This window comes from Amphiura filiformis, chromosome 20 (assembly GCF_039555335.1).
Source record: "Amphiura filiformis chromosome 20, Afil_fr2py, whole genome shotgun sequence".
Lineage (NCBI taxonomy): Eukaryota > Metazoa > Echinodermata > Ophiuroidea > Amphilepidida > Amphiuridae > Amphiura > Amphiura filiformis.
Genome location: NC_092647.1, coordinates 58,288,535 through 58,314,780, shown reverse-complemented (window position 1 = coordinate 58,314,780; position 26,246 = coordinate 58,288,535). Strand labels below are relative to the sequence as shown.

Sequence of the window (26,246 nt, the reverse complement as noted above, 5' to 3'; positions counted from 1 at the left end):
GAAATGCATTTTCTGTACATCTGTAATGGGTACGGACTCAAACTCTGTGACAACAAACTTAATGACCAGGGAATATTTTGGAACACTTTGCAGGGGTCAGGTCAAAGGTTATCTGGGGTCAAATCTTATAATTTCTTTTTCTGGACATCTGTAAGGGGTATGGGGCTCAAACTCAGTGACAACAAATCTCATGACCAGGGGAACATTTTGCAGGGGTCAGGTCAAAGGTCAAATTTTAAAATGCATTTTTTTGACATCTGTAAGGGGTACGAGGCTCAAACTCTGACAACAAACTTAATGACCAGGGGGAATATGTTGGAACACTTTGCAGGGGTCAGGTCAAAGGTTATCTGGGGTCAAATCTTATACCGTAATTTCTTTGTCTGTAAGGGTATGGGGGCTTAATTTCGATGACAACAAAACCTCGTGACCCAGGAAACATTAAGGTTAAAGGTCAGGTCAAACGGCCATTAAAGGGTTACATGCCTTGCGATTGTCTGCGCTCTGTGAGCGCAAATTATCTCTAGTTTCATTTTGTATGCGAAATCATTTAATTTGCAGCTTGTTTTGCTCTCACCTGCTCGATTTTAGATTTCACTCAAACACTGCACTAGCTAGCTCCTTTCCCCCACCCACTAGTCCCTTCCCCACCCTCTGGCTCCTATCCCCACCCACTATCCCTTCCCCACCCACTGGCCTCTCAATTTCACAAGTATCTGCTTACACCATTGGTGCTTAGCTCTTGTTAAACATGGATTGGGTAAGGTACCTATTTGTGAAAACTTAGTAATTACCCTCAGACCGAGAAAGCCAAAAAGGACAAGGACATAAAGATTTTGCTAATCATGGATGACACTCCATCAAGTTGCCTTTTATTGACCGTTTGAATTTGTTTCAGAATTAACACCAATTACCTTTGATCTCAGCCGAAATAAAATTAACAAAATATATTCTCATAGAGAAAATGTTATTGGACACATTTGGAACCCGACAGCCGCCATCGAATTCCCCTTACCCCAGTGACCCCGACTGGAGTAAAGTGTTACACTTTGTACTACTGAAATCAGATCAAAACCTATCCTAGGGTAGACCCACCCCCTAGAATTAAATTCCCGAGTGTACAACTCTGAAACCGTTGATTAACATAACATATCATGGCTGAGACCCACACAAGGTATATATACTACTGGTGCATACAATTCAATATCTCCGAGGGTGACTGTGCCTGGGATTCCACCAACAGGTGTGTAATTGACCTGGAGGTTACAATGGATAAAAGGATTATTGTGACTTACTCGCCTACCTGTGCATGTGTATCATTATAATTTACTTAAAAGAATATCTAAAAATCCCAATCTTCAACAATTACTAATGTACTATACTCGAGCAACAACTAAATTTTTGCACATATAACTCATTTAACATGTATTGATTATTGACAGCTCTCCATTTTCTAGAACTGATATATATGGAACAATATTATATTGTGACCATTATCTTTGAAGATCTTGTGCATATTTGAAGATCTCTGAAATCCTTTCTCACGATTACCTATGGCATCTGTGATAAACACATTTGGAACTTACAGGCTGGTTAATTTAAAATAACATTCTGAAAATTTGTACCATTTTGCTTGTACTCCTGATCTATTGAGACTTTCTGCTTATCCAGTATTTCTCTATATTGCAATAACGTAATTTATATAACATTTAACGATAATGTCCTCACTACTTTACTTGCAGCTATTTCTGTAAAGGATTCCCTCTTCGCATGTGCTGATTTAAGCCCTTAAATCACCTAAGGACAATTATAAATAACCATGCTAATGCAACATAATTGACATACCATAATACATTATCTATGCCCGTGGAACGGTGGCATAGATATTGTATTTGTTGTGTTTAGTCTTCTCCGTCTCCTTCTCCTTATCTATGCCCGTGGAACGGTGGCATAGATATTGTCTTTGTTCTGTTTAGTCTTCTCCTTCTCCTTCTTCTTCTTCTTCTTCTTCTTCTCAAGATCACTTTTTGCACCCCTCTAGCTCAAGAACCAAAGCAGCCTCTGGGCCCAAACTTGGTATACTGATGGCCCATGGCCCTTAGCATCATCCTAGAGTACCTCGACCCCAGAGGTCAAAGGTCATGGGCTACAGGGGGGCAATATGTGTAAAATTTCAAACAGCTCTAGCTCAAGAACTACAGCGCCCTCAGGGTTCATACTTAGTATAATGATGGCCCATGACCTCTAGAAGTAACTTATGGTAGCCACGACCCCAGAGGTCAAAGGTCACAGGCTACAGGGAGCAATATGTGTAATTTTTTAAAACCGCTTTAGCTAAAGAACTATAGCACCCTCAGGGTTCATGCTTGGTACAATGATGGCCCATGACCCTTAGATATTTCCTGAATTAACATCGACCCCAGAGGTCAAAGGTCATGGGCTACAGGGAGCAATATGTGTAAAATTTCAAACAGCTCTAGCTCAAGAACTACAGCGCCCTCAGGGTTCATACTTGGTACAATGATGGCCCATGATCCTAGATGTATTCTATGGTAGCCACAACCCCAGAGGTCAAAGTTCAAAGGCTTTAAAAAGCAAACTAGGTACAACCTATTAACACAGTGTAACGCAATAGGTAGCGTTTTGTTAGCTACCTGTGTTTGCAATGATAACGGCCCGAATCGTACGTCAAGGAAATTGATCACTTAACAAAAATATCCTTAAAAGGGAATGTGTAGGCATTTTGATATTGGTGCCTTGGACCACCTCAAAAGGCTGTCATTGTGGGACATGGAGTATGGTTGGTTAATGGGTGTTAGGAGGGTTAAGGGTTGTCACGGTGGTCACCAGTTTTTTTAGATTTGGCGCCCAATTGGGCGCTTTTTTAAATATTTTAAGTGCTATGAGGATGATTCTTATATCAATTAAAGCTTATAAAAAGGGCTTCCATATAATGGTCACCAACTTTTGATTTGGCGCCCAATTGGGCGCTTTTATATTTAAGGTGCTATGGGGATAATACTTATATCAATTAAAGTTTATAACAAGGGCTTCCACATGGTGGTCACCAACTTTTGGATTTGGCGCCCAATTGGGCGCTTTTTAATTTTATGTGCTATGAGGATGATTGATACTTATATCAATTAAAGTTTATAACAAGGGCTTTCACATGTTGGTCAGTAACTTTTGCATGGGGAGTGCTTGGTTAAGGGGTGGGGTCACGGGCATAGATATTCGTGTTTGCTCAAACACAAGTGGTTTCTAGTCCTTCTTCTTCTCAAGACCACTTTTTTGCACTCCTCTATCTCAAGAACCATAGTAGCCTCAGGACCCATATTTGGTATACTGATGGCCCATGACCCCTAGCATCATCCTAGGGTACCCCGACCCCAGAGGTCAAAGGTCATGGGCTACAGGGGGCAATATGTGTAAAATTTCAAACAGCTCTAGCTCGAGAACTTCAGCGCCCTCAGGGTTCATACTTAGTATAATGATGGCCCATGGCCCCTAGAAGTAACTTATGGTAGCCACGACCCCAGAGGTCAAAGGTCACAGGCTACAGGGAGCAATATGTGTAAATTTTTAAAACTGCTTTAGCTCAAGAACTATAGCGCCCTCAGGGTTCATGCTTGGTACAATGATGACCCATGACCCTTAGATATTTTCTGCAGTAACATCGACCCCAGAGGTCAAAGGTCATGGGCTACAGGAAGCAATATGTATAAAATTTCAAACATCTCCAGCTCAAGAACTACAGCGCCCTCAGGGTTCATACTTGGTACAATGATGGCCCATAACCCTAGATGTATTCTGTGGTAGCCGCAACTCCAGAGGTCAAAGTTCAAAGGCTTTAAACAGTAAATTAAGTACGAACTATTCACACAGTGGTGCGCAATAGGCCGCATTTTGTTAGCTGCCTGTATTTGCAATGATAACAGCCTGAATTGTACGTCAAGGAAACTGATCACTTGACAGAAAGTCCCTTAAAAGGGAATGTGTAGGCATTTTAATTTTGGTTCCTTGGACCACCTCAATAGGTTTCATGATGGGACAAGGGGTGTGGTTGGTTAAGGGGTGGGGTATAAGAGAGAGTGTGGTCAAGTCTGGTGTTGTTTAAGAGAGAGTGAGGGTCTGATGGGATATAAGAGAGAGTGAAGGCTTAGTAGTGTATTAGAGAGAGAGTGTGGGCCAGTCTGGTGTGTTTTTTAGAGCGAGTGAGTGTCTGGTGGAGTATAAGAGAGAGAGTGAGGGTCTGGTGGGGTATTAGAGAGAGTGTGATCCAGGCTGGTGGTGTTTTAGAGAGATTGATGATCTAATGGGGTATACGAGAGAGTGAAGGCTTGGTAGGGTATAAGAGAGAGTGTGGGCCAGTCTGGTGGTGTTTTAGAGAGAGTGCGTGTATAGTGGAGTATAAGAGAGAGTTAAGGCTTGGTGGGGTATTAGAGAGAGTATGGGCCAGCCTGGTGGTGTTTGAGAGGGAGTGAGTGTCTGGTGGAGTATAAGAGAGAGTGAGGTCTGGTGGGGTATTAGAGAGAGTGTGGTACAGTCTGGTGGTGTTTTAGAGAGAGTGATGGTCTGGTGGAGTATAAGAGAGAGTGAGGGTCTGGTGGAGTATTAGAGAGAGTGTGGGCCAGTCTGGTGGTGTTTTAGAGCGAGTGAGTGTCTGGTGGAGTATAAGAGAGTGTGAGGGTCTGGTGGGGTATTAGAGAGAGTGTGGTCCAGTCTGGTGGTGTTTTAGAGAGATTGATGGTCTGATGGGGTATAAGAGAGAGTGAAGGCTTGGTAGGGTATAAGAGAGAGTGTGGGCCAGTCTGGTGGTGTTTTAGAGAGAGTGGGTGTATGGTGGAGTATAAGAGAGAGTGAAGGCTTGGTGGGGTATTAGAGAGAGTATGGGTCAGCCTGGTGGTGTTTTAGAGCGATTGAGTTTCTGGTGGAGTATAAGAGAGAGTGAGGGTCTGGTGGGGTATCAGAGAGAGTGTGGTCCAGTCTGGTGGTGTTTTAGAGAGAGTGATGGTCTGGTGGGGTATAAATGAGAGTGAAGGCTTGGTAGGGTATTAGAGAGTGTGGGCCAGTCTAGTGTTATGAGCATTACAGGTATATCAAATGAAAGTTTAAAACAAGGGGTTTCACATGGTGCTCACCAAGTTTTCGCTTGTGAATAGGGGAAGGGGTTAGGTGTGGTCACGGGCATAGATATTCGTGTTTGGTCAAACACAACTGTGGTTTCTAGTTCTCCTTCTCCTCCTTCTCAAGATCAGTCCTTTGCACCCCTCTAGCTCAGGAACTAAAGTAGCCCCTGGGCCCATACTTGGTACAATGATGGCCCATGACCCCTAGATACATCCTAGGGTACCCCCGACCCCAAAGGTCAAAGGTCATGGGCTGTTTTAGAGAGAGTGAGTGTATAGTGGAGTACAAGAGAGAGTGAAGGCTTAGTGGGGTATTGGAGAGAGTATGGGTCAGCCTGTTGGTGTTTTAGAGCGTGTGAGTGTCTGGTGGAGTATAAGAGAGAGTGGGGGTCTGGTGGGGCATTAGAGAGAGTATGGGTCAGCCTGATGGTGTTTTAGAGCGAGTGAGTGTCTGGTGGAGTATAAGAGAGAGTGCGGGTCTGGTGGGGTATTAGAGAGAGTGTGGTCCAGTCTGGTGGTGTTTTAGAGAGAGTGAGTGTCTGGTGGAGTATAAGAGAGTGATGGTCTGGCGGGGTGTTAGAGAGAGTGTGGGCCACGGGCATAGATATTCGTGTTTGGTCAAACACAACTGTGGTTATCTATGCCCGTGTTAACGGGGCATAGATATTGTATTTGTTGTGTTTAGTCTTCGACTTCTCCTTATCTATGCCCGTGTAACGGGGCATAGATATTATCTATGCCCGTGTAACGGGGCATATATATTGTTTTTGTTGTGTTTAGTCTTCGCTTCTCCTTCTTCTCCTTCTCCTTCTCAAGATCAGTCCTGTGCACCCCTCTAGCTCAGGAACTAGAGTAGCCCCTGGGCCCATACTTGGTACAATGATGGCCCATGACCCCTAGATACATCCTAGGGTACCCCGACCCCAAAGGTCAAAGGTCATGGGCTCCAGGGGGCAATATGTGTAAAATATCAAACAGCTCTAGCTCAACTACTATAGCGCCCTCGGGGTTCATACTTGGTACAATGATGGCCTATGACCCTAGAAGTATGCTATGCTAGCCGCAACCCCAGAGGTCAAAGTTCATATGCTTTAAAAAGCAAAATAGGTACGACCGGTTAACACAGTGTATCGCAATAGGTAGCATTTTGGTAGCTACCTGTATTTGCAATGATGAAGGCTTCAAATATACGTCAAGACGTACAATGGTGGTTAAGAGGTTAACCGCTTAAAGGGACACAATGTTTTGGGATTAAAGGGGTATTCTCCAGTCTGGTGGTGTTTCAGAGAGAGTGAGGGTCTGATGGGGTATAAGAGAGAGTGAAGGGAGTATAAGAGAGAGTGATGGCTTGGTGGGGTATTAGAGAGAGTTTGGGTCAGCCTGGTGGTGGTTTAGAGCGAGTGAGTGTCTGGTGGAGAATAAGAGAGAGTGAAGGCTTGGTGGGGTATAAGAGAGAGTATGGGTCAGCCTGTTGGTGTTTTAGAGCGAGTGGGTGTCTGGTGGAGTATAAGAGAGAGGGAAGGCCTGGTGGGGTATTAGAGAGAGTATGGGTCAGCCTGTTGGTGTTTTAGAGCGAGTGAGTGTCTGGTGGAGTATAAGAGAGAGTGATGGCTGGGTGGGGTATTAGAGAGAGTTTGGGTCAGCCTGGTGGTGTTTTAGAGCGAGTGAGTGTCTGGTGGCGTATAAGAGAGAGTGAGGGTCTGGTGGGGTATTAGAGAGTTTGGGTCAGCCTGGTGGTGTTTTAGAGCGAGTGAGTGTCTGGTGGAGTATAAGAGAGAGGGTCTGGTGGGGTATTAGAGAGAATGTGGTCCAGTCTGGTGGTGTTTGTAGAGAGATTGATGGTCTGATGAGGTATAAGAGAGAGAGAAGGCTTGGTAGGGTATTAGAGAGAGTATGGGTCAGCCTGGTGGTGTTTTAGAGAGAGTGAGTGTATAGTGGAGTATAAGAGAGAGTGAAGGCTTAGTGGGGTATTAGAGAGAGTATGGGTCAGCCTGTTGGTGTTTTAGAGCGTGTGAGTGTCTGGTGGAGTATAAGAGAGAGGGTCTGGTGGGGCATTAGAGAGAGTATGGGTCAGCCTGATGGTGTTTTAGAGCGAATGAGTGTCTGGTGGAGTATAAGAGAGAGTCTTGGTCTGGTGGGGTATTAGAGAGAGTGTGGTCCAGTCTGGTGGTGTTTTAGAGCGAGTGAGTGTCTGGTGGAGTATAAGAGAGTGATGGTCTGGTGGGGTGTTAGAGAGAGTGTGGGCCACGGGCATAGATATTCGTGTTTGGTCAAACACAACTGTGGTTTCTAGTTCTCCTTCTCCTCCTCCTTCTCAAGACCAGTCCTTTGCACTCCTCTAGCTCAAGAACCAAAGTAGCCTTGGGGCCCATACTTGGTACAATGATGGCCCATGACCCCTTAAAACATCCTTGGGTACCCTCGACCCCAGAGGTCAAAGGTCACGGGCTACAGGGGGCAATATGTGTGAAATTTCAAACAGCTCTAGCCCAAGAACTATAGTGCCCTCAGGGTTCATACTTGGTACAATGATAGCCCATGACCCTTAGAAGTAACATATGGTAGCCTCGACCCCAGAGGTCAAAGGTCATGGGCTACAGGGGGCAATATGTGTACAATTTCAAACAGCTCTAGCCCTAGAACTATAGCGCTCTCAAGGTTCATACTTAGTACAATGATGGCCCATGACCCCCAGAAGTGACCCATGGTAGCCTCAACCCCAGAAGTCAAAGGTCAAGGGCTACAGGGGGCACTATATGTAAAATGTCAAACAGCTCTAGCCCAAGAACTATAGCGCCCTCAGGGTTCATACTTGATACAATGATGGCCCATAACCCTAGATGTATTCTGTGGTAGCCGCAACCCCAGAGGTCAAAGTTCAAAGGCTTTAAACTGCAAATTAGGTACGCGAACTATTAACACAGTGTAGCTTAATAGGCCGCATTTTGTTAGCTACCTGTATTTGCAATGATAACGGCCTGAATCAAATACGCGTCAAGGAAACTGATCACTTGACAAAATCTCCCTAAAAGGGAATGTGTAGGCATTTTGATTTTGGTTCTTTGGACCACCTCAATAGGTTGTCATGATGGGACAAGGAGTGTGGTTGGTTAAGGGGTGGGGTATAAGAGAGAGTGTGGTCAAGTCTGGTGGTGTTTAAGAGAGAGTGAGGGTCTGATGGGGTATAAGAGAGAGTGAAGGCTTAGTAGTGTATTAGAGAGAGTGTGGGCCAGTCTGGTGGTGTTTTAGAGCGTGAGTGTCTGGTTGAGTATAAGAGAGAGTGAGGGGTGGGGTATAAGAGAGGGTGTGGTCAAGTCTGGTGGTGTTTTAGAGAGATTGATGGTCTAATGGGGTATAAGAGAGAGTGAAGGCTTGGTAGGGTATAAGAGAGAGTGTGGGCCAGTCTGGTGGTGTTTTATAGAGAGTGCGTGTCTAGTGGAGTATAACAGAGAGTTAAGGCTTGGTGGGGTATTAGAGAGAGTATGGGTCAGCCTGGTGGTGTTTTAGAGCGAGTGAGTGTCTGGTGGAGTATAAGAGAGAGTGAGGGTCTGGTGGGGTATTAGAGAGAGTGTGGTCCAGTCTGGTGGTGTTTGAGAGAGAGTGATGGTCTGGTGGAGTATAGAGAGTGAGGGTCTGGTGGGGTATTAGAGAGAGTGTGGTCCAGTCTGGTGGTGTTTTAGAGAGATTGATGGTCTGATGGGATATAAGAGAGAGTGCAGGCTTGGTAGGGTATAGGAGAGAGTGTGGGCCAGTCTGGTGGTGTTTTAGAGAGAGTGAGTGTATAGTGGAGTATAAGTGAGAGTGAAGGCTTGGTGGGGTATTAGAAAGAGTATGGGTCAGCCTGGTGGTGTTTTAGAGCCAGTGAGTTTCTGGTGGAGTATAAGAGAGAGTGAGGGTCTGGTGGGGTATCAGAGAGAGTGTGGTCCAGTCTGTAGTGTTTTAGAGAGAGTGAGGGTCTGGTGGGGTATAAATGAGAGTGAGGGCTTGGTAGGGTATTAGAGAGAGTGTGGGCCAGTCTAGTGTTATGAGCATTAGGCCTACATGTATATCAAATGAAAGTTTAAAACAAGGGGTTTCACATGGTGCTCACCAAGTTTTTGTTTGTGAATAGGGGAAGGGGTTTAGGTGTGGTCATCACGGGCATAGATATTCGTGTTTGGTCAAACACAACTGTGGTTTCTAGTTGTATTTGTTGTGTTTAGTCTTCGGCTTCTCCTTCTCCTTCTCCTTCTCAAGATCAGTCCTTTGCACCCCTCTAGCTCAGGAACTAAAGTAGCCCCTGGGCCCATACTTGGTACAATGATGGCCCATGACCCCTAGATACATCCAAGGGTACCCCCGACCCCAAAGGTCAAAGGTCATGGGCTACAGGGGGCAATATGTGTAAAATTTCAAACAGCTCTAGCTCAAGAACTACAGCGCCCTCAGGGTTCATACTTAGTATAATGATGGCCCATGACCTCCAGAAGTAACTTATGGTAGCCACGACCCCAGAGGTCAAAGGTCACAGGCTACAGGGAGCAATATGTGTAATTTTTTAAAACCGCTTTAGCTAAAGAACTATAGCACCCTCAGGGTTCATGCTTGGTACAATGATGGCCCATGACCCTTAGATATTTCCTGAATTAACATCGACCCCAGAGGTCAAAGGTCATGGGCTACAGGGAGCAATATGTGTAAAATTTCAAACAGCTCTAGCTCAAGAACTACAGCGCCCTCAGGGTTCATACTTGGTACAATGATGGCCCATGACCCTAGATGTATTCTATGGTAGCCACAACCCCAGAGGTCAAAGTTCAAAGGCTTTAAAAAGCAAACTAGGTACAACCTATTAACACAGTGTAACGCAATAGGTAGCGTTTTGTTAGCTACCTGTGTTTGCAATGATAACGCCCGAATCGTACGTCAAGGAAATTGATCACTTAACAAAAATATCCTTAAAAGGGAATGTGTAGGCATTTTGATATTGGTGCCTTGGACCACCTCAAAAGGCTGTCATTGTGGGACATGGAGTATGGTTGGTTAATGGGTGTTAGGAGGGTTAAGGGTTGTCACGGTTTGTAAGGGGGTGACCAAGGGGGTGGTCACCAGTTTTTTAGATTTTGCGCCCAATTGGGCGCTTTTTTAAATATTTTAAGTGCTATGAGGATGATTCTTATATCAATTAAAGCTTATAAAAAGGGCTTCCATATAATGGTCACCAACTTTTGGATTTGGCGCCCAATTGGGCGCTTTTATATTTAAGGTGCTATGGGGATAATACTTATATCAATTAAAGTTTATAACAAGGGCTTCCACATGGTGGTCACCAACTTTTGGATGTGGCGCCCAATTGGGCGCTTTTTAATTTTAGGTGCTATGAGGATGATTGATACTTATATCAATTAAAGTTTATAACAAGGGCTTTCACATGTTGGTCAGTAACTTTTGCATGGGGAGTGCTTGGTTAAGGGGTGGGGTCACGGGCATAGATATTCGTGTTTGCTCAAACACAAGTGGTTTCTAGTTCTCCTTCTTCTCCTTCTCAAGATCAGTGCTTTGCACCCCTCTAGCTCAAGAACTAAAGTAGCCCCTGGGCCCATACTTGGTACAATGATGGCCCATGACCCCTAGATACATCCTAGGGTACCCCCGACCCCAAAGGTCAAAGGTCATGGGCTACAGGGGGCAATATGTGTAAAATTTCAAACAGCTCTAGCCCAACTACTATAGCGCCCTCAGGGTTCATACTTGGTACAATGATGGCCTATGACCCTAGAAGTATGCTATGCTAGCCGCAACCCCAGAGGTCAAAGATCATATGCTTTAAAAAGCAAAATAGGTACGACCAGTTAACACAGTGTATCGCAATAGGTAGCATTTTGGTAGCTACCTGTATTTGCAATGATGAAGGCTTCAAATATACGTCAAGACGTACAATGGGGTTAAGAGGTTAACCGCTTAAAGGGACACAATGTTTTGGGATTAAATGGGTATTCTCCAGTCTGATGGTGTTTCAGAGAGAGTGAGGGTCTGATGGAGTTAAGAGAGAGTGAATGCTTGGTGGGGTATTAGAGAGAGTTTGGGCCAGCCTGGTGGTGTTTTAGAGCGAGTGAGTGTCTGGTGGATTATAAGAGAGAGTGAGGGTCTGGTGAGGTATTAGAGAGAGTGTGCGCCAATCTGGGGGTGTTTTAGAGCTAGTGAGTGTCTGGTGGAGTATAAGAGCGAGTGATGGCTGGGTGGGGTATTAGAGAGAGTTGGGGTCAGCCTGGTGGTGTTTTAGAGCGAGTGAGTGTCTGGTGGAGTATAAGAGAGAGTGAAGGCTTGGTGGGGTATTAGAGAGTATGGGTCAGCCTGTTGGTGTTTTAGAGCGAGTGAGTGTCTGGTGGAGTATAAGAGAGAGTGAAGGCTTGGTGGGGTATTAGAGAGAGTATGGGTCAGCCTGTTGGTGTTTTAGAGCGAGTGAGTGTCTGGTGGAGTATAAGAGAGAGTGATGGCTGGGTGGGGTATTAGAGAGAGTTTGGGTCAGCCTGGTGGTGTTTTAGAGCGAGTGAGTGTCTGGTGGCGTATAAGAGAGAGTGAGGGTCTTGTGGGGTATTAGAAACAGTGTGTGCCAGTCTGGTGGTGTTTTAGAGCTAGTGCGTGTCTGGTGGAGTATAAGAGAGAGTGATGGCTTGGTGGGGTATTAGAGAGAGTTTGGGTCAGCCTGGTGGTGTTTTAGAGCGAGTGAGTGTCTGGTGGCGTATAAGAGAGAGGGTATGGTGGGGTATTAGAGAGAATTTGGTCCAGTCTGGTGGTGTTTTAGAGAGATTGATGGTCTGATGAGGTATAAGAGAGAGTGAAGGCTTGGTAGGGTATTAGAGAGAGTATGGGTCAGCCTGGTGGTGTTTTAGAGAGAGTGAGTGTATAGTGGAGTATAAGAGAGAGTGAAGGCTTAGTGGGGTATTAGAGAGAGTATGGGTCAGCCTGTTGGTATTTTAGAGCGTGTGAGTGTCTGGTGGAGTATAAGAGAGAGTGGGAGTCTGGTGGGGCATTAGAGAGAGTATGGGTCAGCCTGATGGTGTTTTAGAGCGAGTGAGTGTCTGGTGGAGTACAAGAGAGAGTGAGGGTCTGGTGGGGTATTAGAGAGAGTGTGGTCCAGTCTGGTGGTGTTTTAGAGCGAGTGAGTGTCTGGTGGAGTATAAGAGAGTGATGGTCTGGTGGGGTGTTAGAGAGAGTGTGGGCCACGGGCATAGATATTCGTGTTTGGTCAAACACAACTGTGGTTTCTAGTTATCTATGCCCGTGATAACGGGGCATAGATATTCTGCTTATGCTCTTTATTCTTCTCCTCCTCTTTCTTCTTCTTCTTCTTCTCCTTCTCAAGACGCTTCCTTTGCACTCCTCTAGCTCAAGAACTAAAGTAGCTTCGGGGCCCATACTTGGTATAATGATGGCCCATGACCCCTAGATACATCCTAGGGTACCCCCGACCCCAAAGGTCAAAGGTCTTGGGCTACAGGGGGCAATATGTGTAAAATTTGAAACATCTCTAGCTTAAGAACTATAGCGCCCTCAGGGTTCATACTTAGTATAATTATGACCCATGACCCCTAAAAGTATTATATGTTAGCAGTGACCCCAGAGGTCAAAGGTCATAGGCTACAGGGAGCAATATGTGTATATTTAGGAATGTCACCATCTCTACGTATATAGGATATATATATATATATAGGTATATAGGATGTCAACCTTGAAGGTATATAGGATGTTAGCCTTGTGCTCATCGTGCTATTGCCAAGGATACTTAAATCAGGATGTGACAATAGCTTATTAGCATGTGTCCAATTGATTCTTATGTATATAGGTATTGTTATAAAGCTATTCCAGATGGAGTATGTAAATTCAATGGAACAGCCATTAAAGGGACACTCCGTTTTAGGATTAAAGGGTATTCAGATTTTTGATTTTTTTTTGATTTTTTTTTGCATGGAACATGTTTATTGATTTATTTAAGGAGGAGCGCCTCAAGCGTTTACACAGCAAATGCAATTAAAGGTGCATTCCTTGATTTTCAAGTTAATATTTTAATATTTGAGTCAGTATACTGATAGCCCTTTTAAAATCAAAAATATTACAGAGTGTCAGGGTGGATTAAAGGTGTCATGGTAAGTTCAGGGACGATGGGGTGATGGAACAGCCATTAAAGGGACAATCCGTTTTGGAATTAAAGGGTATTTAGATTTTTTTTTTTTGACTTTTTGTTTGGAACATGTTTGTTGCATTATTTAAGGAGGAGCGCCCTCAAGCGTTTACACAGCAAATGCAATTAAAGGGGTATTATTTGATTTTTAATTAATTAATTTTAATTTTTTTCGTTGGTATACTGATAGCCCTTTTAGAATACGGGGTGTCATGATGGATTAAGAGTGTCATGGTAGGTTAGGGTGGGAAACACGGGCATAGATATTCGTGTTTGGTCAAACACAACTGTGCCATCTAGTTATCTATGCCCGTGTTAACGGGGCATAGATATTCTGCTTATGCTCTTTATTCTTCTCCTCCTCTTTCTTCTTCTTCTCCTTCTCAAGATCAGTCCTTTGCACTCCTCTAGCTCAAGAACTAAAGTAGCCTCGGGGCCCATACTTGGTATAATGATGGCCCATGACCCCTAGAAACATCCTTTGGTACCCCCGACCCCAGAGGTCAAAGGTCATAGGCTACAGGGGGCAATATGTGTAAAATTTGAAACATCTCTAGCTCAAGAACTATAGCGCCCTCAGGGTTCATACTTAGTATAATTATGACCCATGACCCCTAAAAGTATTATATGTTAGCAGTGACCCCAGAGGTCAAAGGTCATAGGCTACAGGGAGCAATATGTGTATATTTAGGAATGTCACTATCTCTACATACGAGGTATATAGGATGTCAACCTTGAAGGTATATAGGATGTTAGCGCTATTGCCAAGGATACTTAAATCAGGATGTGACAATAGCTTATTAGCATGTGTCCAATTGATTCTTATGTATATAGGTATTGTTATAAAGCTATTCCAGATGGAGTATGTAAATTCAATGGAACAGCCATTAAAGGGACACTCCGTTTTAGGATTAAAGGTGTATTCAGATTTAAAAAAATTTTTTTTTTTTTTTTTTGCATGGAACAAGTTTATTAATTTATTTAAGGAGGAGCGCCCTCAAGCGTTTACACAGAAAATGCAATTAAAGGGGCATTTCTTGATTTTCAATTTAATATTTTAGTCGGTATACTGATAGCCCTTTTAGAATCAAACATATTACGGGGTGTCAGGTGGATTAAAGGTGTCATGATAGGTTAAGGGCAGAGGGAGTGTTAGGGTGATGGAATAGCCATTAAAGGGACACTCCGTTTTGGGATTAAAGGGGTATTCAGATTTTTTTATTTTTTTTTTTTTATTTTTTTTGTATGGAACATGTTTGTTGATTTATTTAAGGAGGAGCGCCCTCAAGCGTTTACACAGCAAATGCAATTAAAGGGGCATTCCTTGATTTTCAATTTAATATTTTAGTCAGTATACTGATACTGATAGCCTTTTAGAATCAAACATATTACGGGGGGTTAGGTGGATTAAAGGTGTCATGGTAGGTTAAAGGCTGAGGGAGTGTTAGGGTGAAAGTCATCACGGGCATAGATATTCGTGTTTGGTCAAACACAGCTGTGCCATCTAGTTCTCCTTCTCCTTCTCCTTCTTCTCAAGATCAGTCCTTTGCACTCCTCTAGCTCAAGAACGAAAGAAGCCTCGGGGCCCATACTTGGTACAATGATGGCCCATGACCCTTAGATACATCCTAGGGTGCCCCCGACCCCAAAGGTCATGGGCTACAGGGGGCAATATGTGTAAAATTTCAAACAGTTCTAGCTCAAAAAATATAGCGCCCTCAGGGTTCATACTTGGTACAATGATGGCCTATGACCTTAGAAGTATGCTATGCTAGCCACAACCCCAGAGGTCAAAGTTCATATGCTTTAAAAAGCAAAATAGGTACGACCGGTTAACACAGTGTATCGCAATAGGTAGCATTTTGGTAGCTACCTGTATTTGCAATGATGAAGGCTTCAAATATACGTCAAGACGTACAATGGGGTTAAGAGGTTAACCGCTTAAAGGGACACAATGTTTTGGGATTAAAGGGGTAGTGTCTGGTGGAATATAAGAGAGAGTGATGGCTGGGTGGGGTATTAGAGAGAGTTTGGGTCAGCCTGGTGGTGTTTTAGAGCGAGTGAGTGTCTGGTGGAGTATAAGAGAGAGTGGAGGCTGGGTGGGGTATTAGAGAGAGTTTGGGTCAGCCTGGTGGTGTTTTAGAGCGAGTGAGTGTCTGGTGGAGTATAAGAGAGAGTGAAGGCTGGGTGGGGTATTAGAGAGAGTTTGGGTCAGCCTGGTGGTGTTTTAGAGCGAGTGAGTGTCTGGTGGAGTATAAGAGAGAGTGGAGGCTGGGTGGGGTATTAGAGAGAGTTTGGGTCAGCCTGGTGGTGTTTTAGAGCGAGTGAGTGTCTGGTGGAGTATAAGAGAGAGTGATGGCTGGGTGGGGTATTAGAGAGAGTTTGGGTCAGCCTGGTGGTGTTTTAGAGCGAGTGAGTGTCTGGTGGAGTATAAGAGAGAATGAAGGCTGGGTGGGGTATTAGAGAGAGTTTGGGTCAGCCTGGTGGTGTTTTAGAGCGAGTGAGTGTCTGGTGGAGTATAAGAGAGAGTGGAGGCTGGGTGGGGTATTAGAGAGAGTTTGGGTCAGCCTGGTGGTGTTTTAGAGCGAGTGAGTGTCTGGTGGAGTATAAGAGAGAGTGAAGGCTGGGTGGGGTATTAGAGAGAGTTTGGGTCAGCCTGGTGGTGTTTTAGAGCGAGTGAGTGTCTGGTGGAGTATAAGAGAGAGTGAAGGCTGGGTGGGGTATTAGAGAGAGTTTGGGTCAGCCTGGTGGTGTTTTAGAGCGAGTGAGTGTCTGGTGGAGTATAAGAGAGAGTGGAGGCTGGGTGGGGTATTAGAGAGAGTTTGGGTCAGCCTGGTGGTGTTTTAGAGCGAGTGAGTGTCTGGTGGAGTCTAAGAGAGAGTGATGGCTGGGTGGGGTATTAGAGAGAGTTTGGGTCAGCCTGGTGGTGTTTTAGAGCGAGTGAGTGTCTGGTGGAGTATAAGAGAGTGAAGGCTGGGTGGGGTATTAGAGAGAGTTTGGGTCAGCCTGGTGGTGTTTTAGAGCGAGTGAGTGCCTGGTGGAATATAAGAGAGAGTGAAGGCTGGGTGGGGTATTAGAGAGAGTTTGGGTCAGCCTGGTGGTGTTTTAGAGCGAGTGAGTGTCTGGTGGAGTATAAGAGAGAGTGATGGCTGGGTGGGGTATTAGAGAGAGTTTGGGTCAGCCTGGTGGTGTTTTAGAGCGATTGAGTGTCTGGTGGAGTATAAGAGAGAGTGAAGGCTTGGTGGGGTATTAGAGAGAGTTTGGGTCAGCCTGGTGGTGTTTTAGAGCGAGTGAGTGTCTGGTGGAGTATAAGAGAGAGTGATGGCTGGGTGGGGTATTAGAGAGAGTTTGGGTCAGCCTGGTGGTGTTTTAGAGCGAGTGAGTGTCTGGTGGAGTATAAGAGAGAGTGAAGGCTTGGTGGGGTATTAGAGAGAGTTTGGGTCAGCCTGGTGGTGTTTTAGAGCGAGTGAGTGTCTGGTGGAGTATAAGAGAGAGTGATGGCTGGGTGGGGTATTATAGAGAGAGTTTGGGTCAGCCTGGTGGTGTTTTAGAGCGAGTGAGTGTCTGGTGGCGTATAAGAGAGAGTGAGGGTCTGGTGGGGTATTAGAAAGAGTCTGCCAGTCTGGTGGTGTTTTAGAGCTAGTGAGTGTCTGTTAGAGTATAAGAGAGAGTGATGGCTTGGTGGGGTATTAGAGAGAGTTTGGGTCAGCCTGGTGGTGTTTTAGAGCGAGTGAGTGTCTGGTGGAGTATAAGAGAGAGTGAGGGTCTGGTGGGGTATTAGAGAGTGTGGTCCAGTCTGGTGGTGTTTTAGAGCGAGTGAGTGTCTGGTGGAGTATAAGAGAGTGGTGGTCTGGTGGGGTGTTAGAGAGAGTTTGGGCCACGGGCATAGATATTCGTGTTTGGTCAAACACAACTGTGGTTTCTAGTTTCTAGTTCTCCTTCTTCTCCTTCTCAAGATCAGTCCTTTGCACCCCTCTAGCTCAGGAACTAAAGTAGCCCCTGGGCCCATACTTGGTACAATGATGGCCCATGACCCTAGATACATCCTAGGGTACCCCCCGACCCCAAAGGTCAAAGGTCATGGGCTACAGGGGGCAATGTGTGTAAAATTTCAAACAGCTCTAGCTCAACTACTATAGCGCCCTCAGGGTTCATACTTGGTACAATGATGGCCTATGACCTTAGAAGTATGCTATGCTAGCCGCAACCCCAGAGGTCAAAGTTCATATGCTTTAAAAGGCAAAATAGGTACGACCGGTTAACACAGTGTATCGCAATAGGTAGCATTTTTGGTAGCTACCTGTATCTGCAATGATGAAGGCTTCAAATATCGTCCAAGACGCATACAATGGGGTTAAGAGGTTAACCGCTTAAAGGGACACAATGTTTTGGGATTAAAGGGGTATTCTCCAGTCTGGTGGTGTTTCAGAGAGAGTGAGGGTGTGATGGAGTATAAGAGAGAGAATGCTTGGTGGGGTATTAGAGAGAGTTTGGGCCAGCCTGGTGGTGTTTTAGAGCGAGTGAGTGTCTGGTGGATTATAAGAGAGAGTGAGGGTCTGGTGAGGTAGTGGAGAGAGTGCGCCAATCGGGGGTGTTTTAGAGCTAGTGAGTGTCTGGTGGAGTATAAGAGAGAGTGAAGGCTTGGTGGGGTATTAGAGAGAGTATGGGTCAGCCTGTTGGTGTTTTAGAGCGAGTGAGTGTCTGGTGGAGTATAAGAGAGTGAAGGCTTGGGGGGTATTAGAGAGAGTTGGGGTCAGCCTGGTGGTGTTTTAGAGCGAGTGAGTGTCTGGTGGAGTATAAGAGAGAGTGAAGGCTTGGTGGGGTATTAGAGAGTATGGGTCAGCCTGTTGGTGTTTTAGAGCGAGTGAGTGTCTGGTGGAGTATAAGAGAGTGAAGGCTTGGGGGTATTAGAGAGAGTATGGGTCAGCCTGTTGGTGTTTTAGAGCGAGTGAGTGTCTGGTGGAGTATAAGAGAGTGATGGCTGGGTGGGGTATTAGAGAGAGTTTGGGTCAGCCTGGTGGTGTTTTAGAGCGAGTGAGTGTCTGGTGGCGTATAAGAGAGAGTGAGGGTCTTGTGGGGTATTAGAAAGAGTGTGTGCCAGTCTGGGGGTGTTTTAGAGCTAGTGAGTGTCTGGTGGAGTATAAGAGAGAGTGATGGCTTGGTGGGGTATTAGAGAGAGTTTGGGTCAGTCTGGTGGTGTTTTAGAGCGAGTGAGTGTCTGATGGCGTATAAGAGAGAGGGTCTGGTGGGGTATTAGAGAGAATGTGGTCCAGTCTGGTGGTGTTTTAGAGAGATTGATGGTCTGATGAGGTATAAGAGAGAGTGAAGGCTTGGTAGGGTATTAGAGAGAGTATGGGTCAGCCTGGTGGTGTTTTAGAGAGAATGAGTGTATAGTGGAGTATAAGAGAGAGTGAAGGCTTAGTGGGGTATTAGAGAGAGTATGGGTCAGCCTGTTGGTGTTTTAGACCGTGTGAGTGTCTGGTGGAGTATAAGAGAGTGGGGGTCTGGTGGGGCATTAGAGAGTATGGGTCAGCCTGATGGTGTTTTAGAGCGAGTGCGTGTCTGGTGGAGTATAAGAGAGAGTGAGGGTCTGGTGGGGTATTAGAGAGAGTGTGGTCCAGTCTGGTGGTGTTTTAGAGCGAGTGAGTGTCTGGTGGAGTATAAGAGAGTGATGGTCTGGTGGGGTGTTAGAGAGAGTGTGGGCCACGGGCATAGATATTCGTGTTTGGTCAAACACAACTGTGGTTTCTAGTTTCCTTTGTTTTTGTTTGTTATTGAGCTGTTAACTTCTCTCTATTCCCTTTACTTAGGGAGTGAATTATCACTCTTAATTATGTGTTCACTAATATATACTTTTCATTGCCTCCATACACTTATTGGGAGTGGTGGGTGGGGAAATTTCTTCCCGATGTTAACTTGATGGAATGGCATTCATAAATGACCAACAGACTCAATCACACACTACATGTAGAATAGATGTTTACAAAATCGATGTCCCTATTGATCCCCATGCCAACACCACAACACGCACAGCAGGGAGCTAGCATGACCGTACCCGGATCGACAAACAATTGGGATCGTCCATTTCTTGCCATGGGTAAATTTGTTTTCCTTTCGCTTTGCCCGTAAAACATTATTTGGGAGGGGTTAGTAAATAAAAAAATAGTAATGTAGCCACTTTGATTTGGATGGGGGTATTAGTACTGCCAACATGGGGGATACCCTCCAGACACAGGCCATGAGGGGGCACAGATTAGAGACAAAGGCTAACTATACAGTTAACCCATTTGCCTTTTTGAAGGACCATTTTTGAGTTGCAAATTTTAATTAATTTTTTTTAATAGAGCTTGATTTTCATCTACCTTGGGCACAGGTGGGTGTGTAGAATGAAACGGATTAGAACTGATTGGTACTCTTTGGTAGCATCAGGTTGTACAAATTCATAGACAATATAATACAAACATACATACATGTTTATAACTACCCTGTAACCACTCGGGTATAAGCCCACCCCCCTAGATGGGCAATTTCACTTCAAAAATGGGGGGGGGCTTATAACCGGGGAGAGGCTATTAGTTGAATTTAAAAATGAGAAAAATCTTCCCCATTTGAATATGCCCTATGTCTCAGTAATTTCTATCATCTTTGTCAATTATTTTTAATCAATTTTAAGTATGGAATGTTAATTTTAACTGATATTTTTTAAATATTTGTTCTTAAATGTGAAAGAAAAGCATTGATATGATTTAAAAACTTAGCCAAAATGATTACTGGGCTTATACCCGAGTACATCCTTGTTCACCGAATGGTTTGTAAAATAGGGGTGGGCTTATAGCCTAAAGTGGGCTTATACTGCGAGTGGTTACGGTAGGAACATGGTGATGGTAGTTTCACATTTCATGGGAAAGTACATAAAATTTCTTTTTGCTTTTGGTGATGGTTTTGCTGTAACTGTGGTGATGGCAAAGATAGCAATTAGTGAGTTTTCTGGTGGTAGTCAAGGTACTAGAATTTAGAGGGGACTCTCAAACAAGGCTCAAAATACTTTTTTTACGATGGATATATTGAACAGATTCTATTTTGTAGCTTTTGTGTGTGTACAATTTGCAGTTCACAATTTTTATTTCATGGGGCCATTTTCATGAAATTTGGGAGAAAATAACTCCGAACTCATGTATTTTGAGCCCTGCTCTTGAATATGATTTGCTGATACTTGGATAGTATTTGACATCTTTAGTATTTATGTCTACAAAAGTTTAAAAAAATGTGTGTAGTGCAAATACATCTGAATGTATTAGAAGTAGAATGTTATTATCATGGTTATGATACATATGTATGATATGTAGCTATGCTATATTCTTCATGACAATTCTGGAGCACAATTTCGTTTTCATTTTCTGGAGCACAATTTTAGTGCTCTTTTTTCAAGCTATGCCACACAAATGTTTTCTTGCTTTTTCATTTTTGTGCATTTTTTAAACTTTTTACTTGACAATAATGTGAAATTCAAGCAAATTGTAACCTCTTATTGTCATCAAGGTAGCTGTAGCTGTGATTTGTTGCGTATTGATCGGCAACTTTGTCACCATGCTATAATTCCTTCTGATGCGCATTATGTTTTGCCACTGCCTATTCCTTTTCAAAATAGCAATCAAGTTTTTAGTGCCATTTTGATGTATTATTACTGGGATTTTTCTGGGCTTATGTATAAATTTATTTAAAATGCACCTGAACATAAATTTTGACAGAGAAAAATCTCTGAAGCATGGCATCATTGTCTATAAAAAAATTAAATGTTCAGAAAGCCACCAAAATATCTCATTTTATACTATTGATTTTTCTTTAAATTTGCATTGAAGTGACCTAAAAAGTTGGTACGGGAACATTTAAGAGAACACCACCTTGCTAGTTACTAAAAGCATGTATCCAATAATAGGAAACTGCCTGCAGAGGGGGCTATTGCAGTTTTCTTAGCAAGAACTTACTGACCAGCTCACACAGTCACAAGTTTGCATCCTGACACTGTGATTTTATGAAAAATTGAAACTCCTGTAAAAGTGTTGAACATTTTTAGCTTGAAAATGAAATACTTTTACAAATTATTGTTGTTTTACAACTTTGACATTGACAACAACAGCAAAAAATCATAATAAAGTAAATGGACACGAGACTGGTGATTATGCTCATGTTGAAGTGAGATGAAAATTAGCATAATAATTAATGTTGGCTAAAGACATGCCCATTGAGGACTGCCTTAAATTTTATGTTCTTTGATCAATATTGCATTGGTTTCTGCCTGTGCTTTTTGTCAATATAATTTGTTTCTGTTGTTGTTCGCTGGAAATATCTCTGGCATCCAGAAGGATACAGATCTAACTCATGCCATTTTTTGTGTGTCTTTTCCATTCATTACAGGTTCTCCAGTCAGCTAGGGATCAGCTCAAATGGTCACTTCTGAAATAGTACACTTTGGAACCAGGGACAAGCTCAACAACTGGAGAAGGATTTTTATGTTAAATAACTTTGTACATATCAGTTAGACTTGCATCGGAGTAAAATATCTTTAGGACAAAAAAACTGATTGGTAGTACCATATTCAACCTAATTAGCACCTGTGTGCAAAAGTCAAGAGTTTACACACATATAATCGTTAAATGCGTTGGTTAGGCCCAGTGGCTAGGTGAGCTTAAAATTATCATTTTACCGCATAGCAAAAGACCAATATACTTCATATAAAATATAATTGAAGGGCTTATTTTTTTGTGATACAAGAATATGTTGCACTTGATACAATAATATAGCATTTTTCTATCTGGTGCAATATATATTATACAATTATTATACTAGAAATTAAAATGAATGAACACAGCCTGACAATTATTCCTGTATGACTTACACCAGGGGGTGCGCCTGTGTGGGCCGACACGGAAGTGAATCCAACTTTACCAACATATTTGTCATTGTATCCACGGTTGTGCATTCTTGTTGTAGTTGTAAATATGGGATATACGATCACGGTTGGACCGTGTACAGCTATTGAAAGCTGTGTTCATTCAATTGAAAGCTATTGAAATTTCTAGTATAGTGTGAATTACAAGATTGTTTTGCATTACCCATTTTACATAACAAGCACTAGTACTCTGTGGAATGACTTAGAGCATGCAGAGTGGTGATAAGTTTTATGGTCATAGTTTCTATTAATTGTCCCAAGATATTTCACTCTAAAGTAGACTAGTCTTCAAACTTGTTTCAGTAATGTGTTATTTATCTCTGGACCAAAGATTTTGTTTGGTCAATATTAAAAGTAAAAAGAATGGTGACTTCAGTATGTACATTGAATAAGGAAGAAGATTTCAATGGGTATAATTAATAGGCATTGCAAATTGTACAGATCTAAATGATAATATGTCAGTTAGTAACTGTTTAAAAAAGAACATTATTTCAGCTGTAAATTACAGAATTCCATATGTGGATCAATGCCCTTACAGTTGGGTGTTACTAAAATAAAAACATTGTTTTAGACTGAATGGTAGATCTGTAGCGTGCTAGGGATAACAACATTAAAAGAAGAAATTCAATCAAAAGAAAATATTCCAATTGTTCTTTTATTTTCCACCATTAGTTCAAAGATGACATTCATGTTGGTGTATAATTTGTGAATCAAACCAAAATGATATATAAATGGTTAAGGAACAAACCTTAAGTTTGATGACATCTTAGAGACAAAGGTGCTTTCGTTGGGAGGCTGACATCTCCCTCCATGAAACGGAAGTGTGAAATGTTGACAATTCCAACTCGAAAGATAACTTTCACCAGTATTTTGACTAGTTTTCACAAATGTAATTTGACTTTACGAGAGTATTTTCATTTATAGAATGCCATCAAACTTTTGGTTTGTTCCCCAACAAGGCAACATTAGAAAAAGGATAAACTTCCATGTGTTCAAATTGTTCATACATGTAATAGTGAAAGAAACATATACATATGTGACCTGATCAAGGGTAATGAGTCACATGTCGACCCTGGTCCAAAATGAGTTTTACACATACATTTTTAGGACATTTAGAGCTTTCGGGAACTGAAAACCCCATGTTGATTTCACTGAAAACAGTATTTAACACTAACTTTCTTTGTCAATATTACCGACATCTGACTCATTTCCCTTGATCGTGTCACATATATCCATTATGGATTAAAAAATGTAGATTATATTTTCTCTTTTTACAATAAGCCATATGATATCACCAAGTTGAAACATAATGGTTCTAAATTGAATGAACAAGTGTAGTAAAGTAAGAACAAGAAACAAACAAAAAACAGTTGGTGTCATATTTAACAATTTGAGGGTCATTGACACAAAGACGCAACTCCATTTTTTTGTGAAAATGAGATTTGATATCAAAATGTTACGAAACATGATGAGCACTTTCCAATAAACACAAAGAAGTAACTCCATTTAGCACCCCAATCAATAGCTACATGTATAGTGAAACATAGACTTAACCACATTATGTCAATGTGGACCATGGTCTTAAAACTCATTTTTCTCAGAATGTCTTTGTGTCAATGATCCCTCGAATTATTAATTATACACATATCTCAAAATGATAAGTACTGGCCAAGACTCGAAAATTTGCCTCCAGTGTACTTTCAGAGATACGTAGTGGGCCAAAGCGGTTTTCCTGAAGTCATTTAAAATAGTTGATAGAGAAACCCAAGATCCACATATTGAAAATCACTATTTTGAAATGTAACATTGGGTAGACTTAAGGCCCGGCAAAAAACGCGATCTCGCTTTTTACGCCGTGATTCTCGCTATTAACCAATTATCTCGCTTTTTAAAAAAGTTTCCAAGCAGTGCACTTACTATAAAAATGTTGCTTTTATGCTTTATGCCATAAAAGTTCGCCAAATTCCATTAAAATGCAGTTCCAACTTCGCCAAAGTGCAGAATTCAACAGCATTGCAAGCACAAGGTCGAGTGAAAAAGCCATCCTTTACTCAATAAAAACTGACATTTCATTTCAAATGAGTTCAAGTTTAGGCCAAATATCATTATATTTATTGAATTACTGGAATATTTTGACCATAAAACATAATTCAAGGTCAAATTTTTGTCACTTTTTTCTTCGACATCGGCCGGCCGGCCGTCGGCAGGTTTGTTATTTACATAGAGGGCAGCAAATTTTTTTTTTTTTTGATTTTTTCGCATTTTCTGGCGTTTTTCGGGGAAAATCTCGCTTTTCTCGCTTTTCAAAATTTTGGATCTCGTTTTTACTTCAAAAATTGCGTTTTTTGCGGGGCCTAGGTAGACTTATTCGCTGGCGTAGTGCACATTAGAATATGACTGTTGCTTGGTCAACTGGCTCATGCTTTCTTTGTTATGAACCACTGAAATGATCACAACACAAAGCCTATGGCATATCATAATTGAACAGGTGTATGAGCCTAGGCTTGAACCAGTAACCAATGGTTACTAATGTGCACTATGGCAGCGAATAGAGTAGTGAAGACCATGATACATATTATTAATCTAATGGTACGTATTGAAATGGTAGTCTTTGATTAGAAAGTTACTTGTTTTTAAAAACATGGATCATGTTAAATTGAAGTAAGTTTTCTTATCAGCTTGCAGGATGAAGACAGAAATGGGATAATCCAGTTGAAATCCACACACCACCTATGGAGGACATGACCTTAATCTCCCACACAGGGAGTGTAGATTTCAAATGGAGTTGCCCATTCAGGTAACCCCATTTGAAATTCCCATTCCCTGTGTGGAAGATTGAGGTCATGTCTTCCATAGAGGGTGCATGGATTTCAAATGGATTAGTCCATTAAAGTTTAAAATGTGCAGTTCTTTGGTGTACAGGTGGAATTATTGGCATCAAATAAAACACTGTATAAAGTACACACTTTTGATTTGTATTTATTTCACATTGTGTCTAGAGTTATATGGTTCAGCATCATAGTTATATAGTTAAACACTGACATTAATTTGTTCATCAAACAGAACAAAATTACAACACGGTGGCCTATGGAGCAGTACAATACACAAACGCAAAACTGGAATAAATTGAAACTTTTTTGTGGATGTCAAAATGTCATATAAAGAGGATGCTAGAATCACAAAACTTTTAAAAGTAATTTGCATAATTACTGCTCAGAAGTCATTGGTCATTACGCTGGATCTGGCCTGCAGGCCCTGGGCTCATGCAGGCCGCCTAGGGAACCCAACCGGTTGAAATGATTTCACATATCGCCTGCTATACTAATTGCCGAAGTCATTTTTTGTAATTTTGAGAACAAAATATAGTTCAAGCATGCATTTTAACATATTTATTCACCAATCTTTACACAAGAACAAATGATAATGATACTTATAATCCAAAATAATTAGGGTAATAACATTACTGATGCATGCTTGAACCACATTTTGTTCTTTCAAAAAAATGACTTGGGCAATTAGCGTAGCAGGCTGACGATATGCATTTTGGCGAAAACATGAAAAAGTGTTTTAACATAGGCCTATGGTTTTAATTTAAAATTAAGATTGGCTGCATGGTTTGTACAACATTCTGTTTGGAAAATAATTAAAACTAAATAATTCTAACCATGTATACAACAAGAAAAAAATCAAATCTCAATACAAATAATTATTAATTATCTAGTAATCTACATGTACAAATGGAAATTTGGCTAGCACTAACTTCTAAGAATAAAGTTAAATAATTCAATGAATTCAGTTGATTCAATAATACGATGCGTTGCTGGGGAGAGGCCAAAATGTGCAGTCCATCATGGGAAATAGTCAATACAAAGCCTGCGTAATACGAATATCATTCATCATTGTGTGTTTAAATGTCAATGCTAAATGATGTTGTATGCGAATGCATTCTAAAACAGCAATTTCGACTGCTCGGTGCTTGAAGTGGGTAAGTGCAATAGCTGCCTTG

At 42.3% G+C, this 26,246-nt stretch overlaps 1 protein-coding gene across 5 annotated transcripts in view; it reads left to right on the top strand.

Moving 5' to 3' along the window:
* Window positions 1–25,201, top strand: part of LOC140142117 (coatomer subunit zeta-1-like) — a 257,967-nt gene extending 232,766 nt beyond the window's left edge. For all 5 annotated transcript variants that reach the window (XM_072164083.1, XM_072164081.1, XM_072164082.1 and 2 more), the window contains 2 exons: window positions 21,706–24,050; window positions 24,599–25,201. In XM_072164083.1, coding sequence (XP_072020184.1) covers window positions 21,706–21,753 — 48 coding nt within the window. In that variant the 3' untranslated portion in view covers window positions 21,754–24,050; window positions 24,599–25,201. The remainder of the gene's footprint in view (window positions 1–21,705; window positions 24,051–24,598) is intronic.
* Window positions 25,202–26,246: the final 1,045 nt, after the last annotated feature.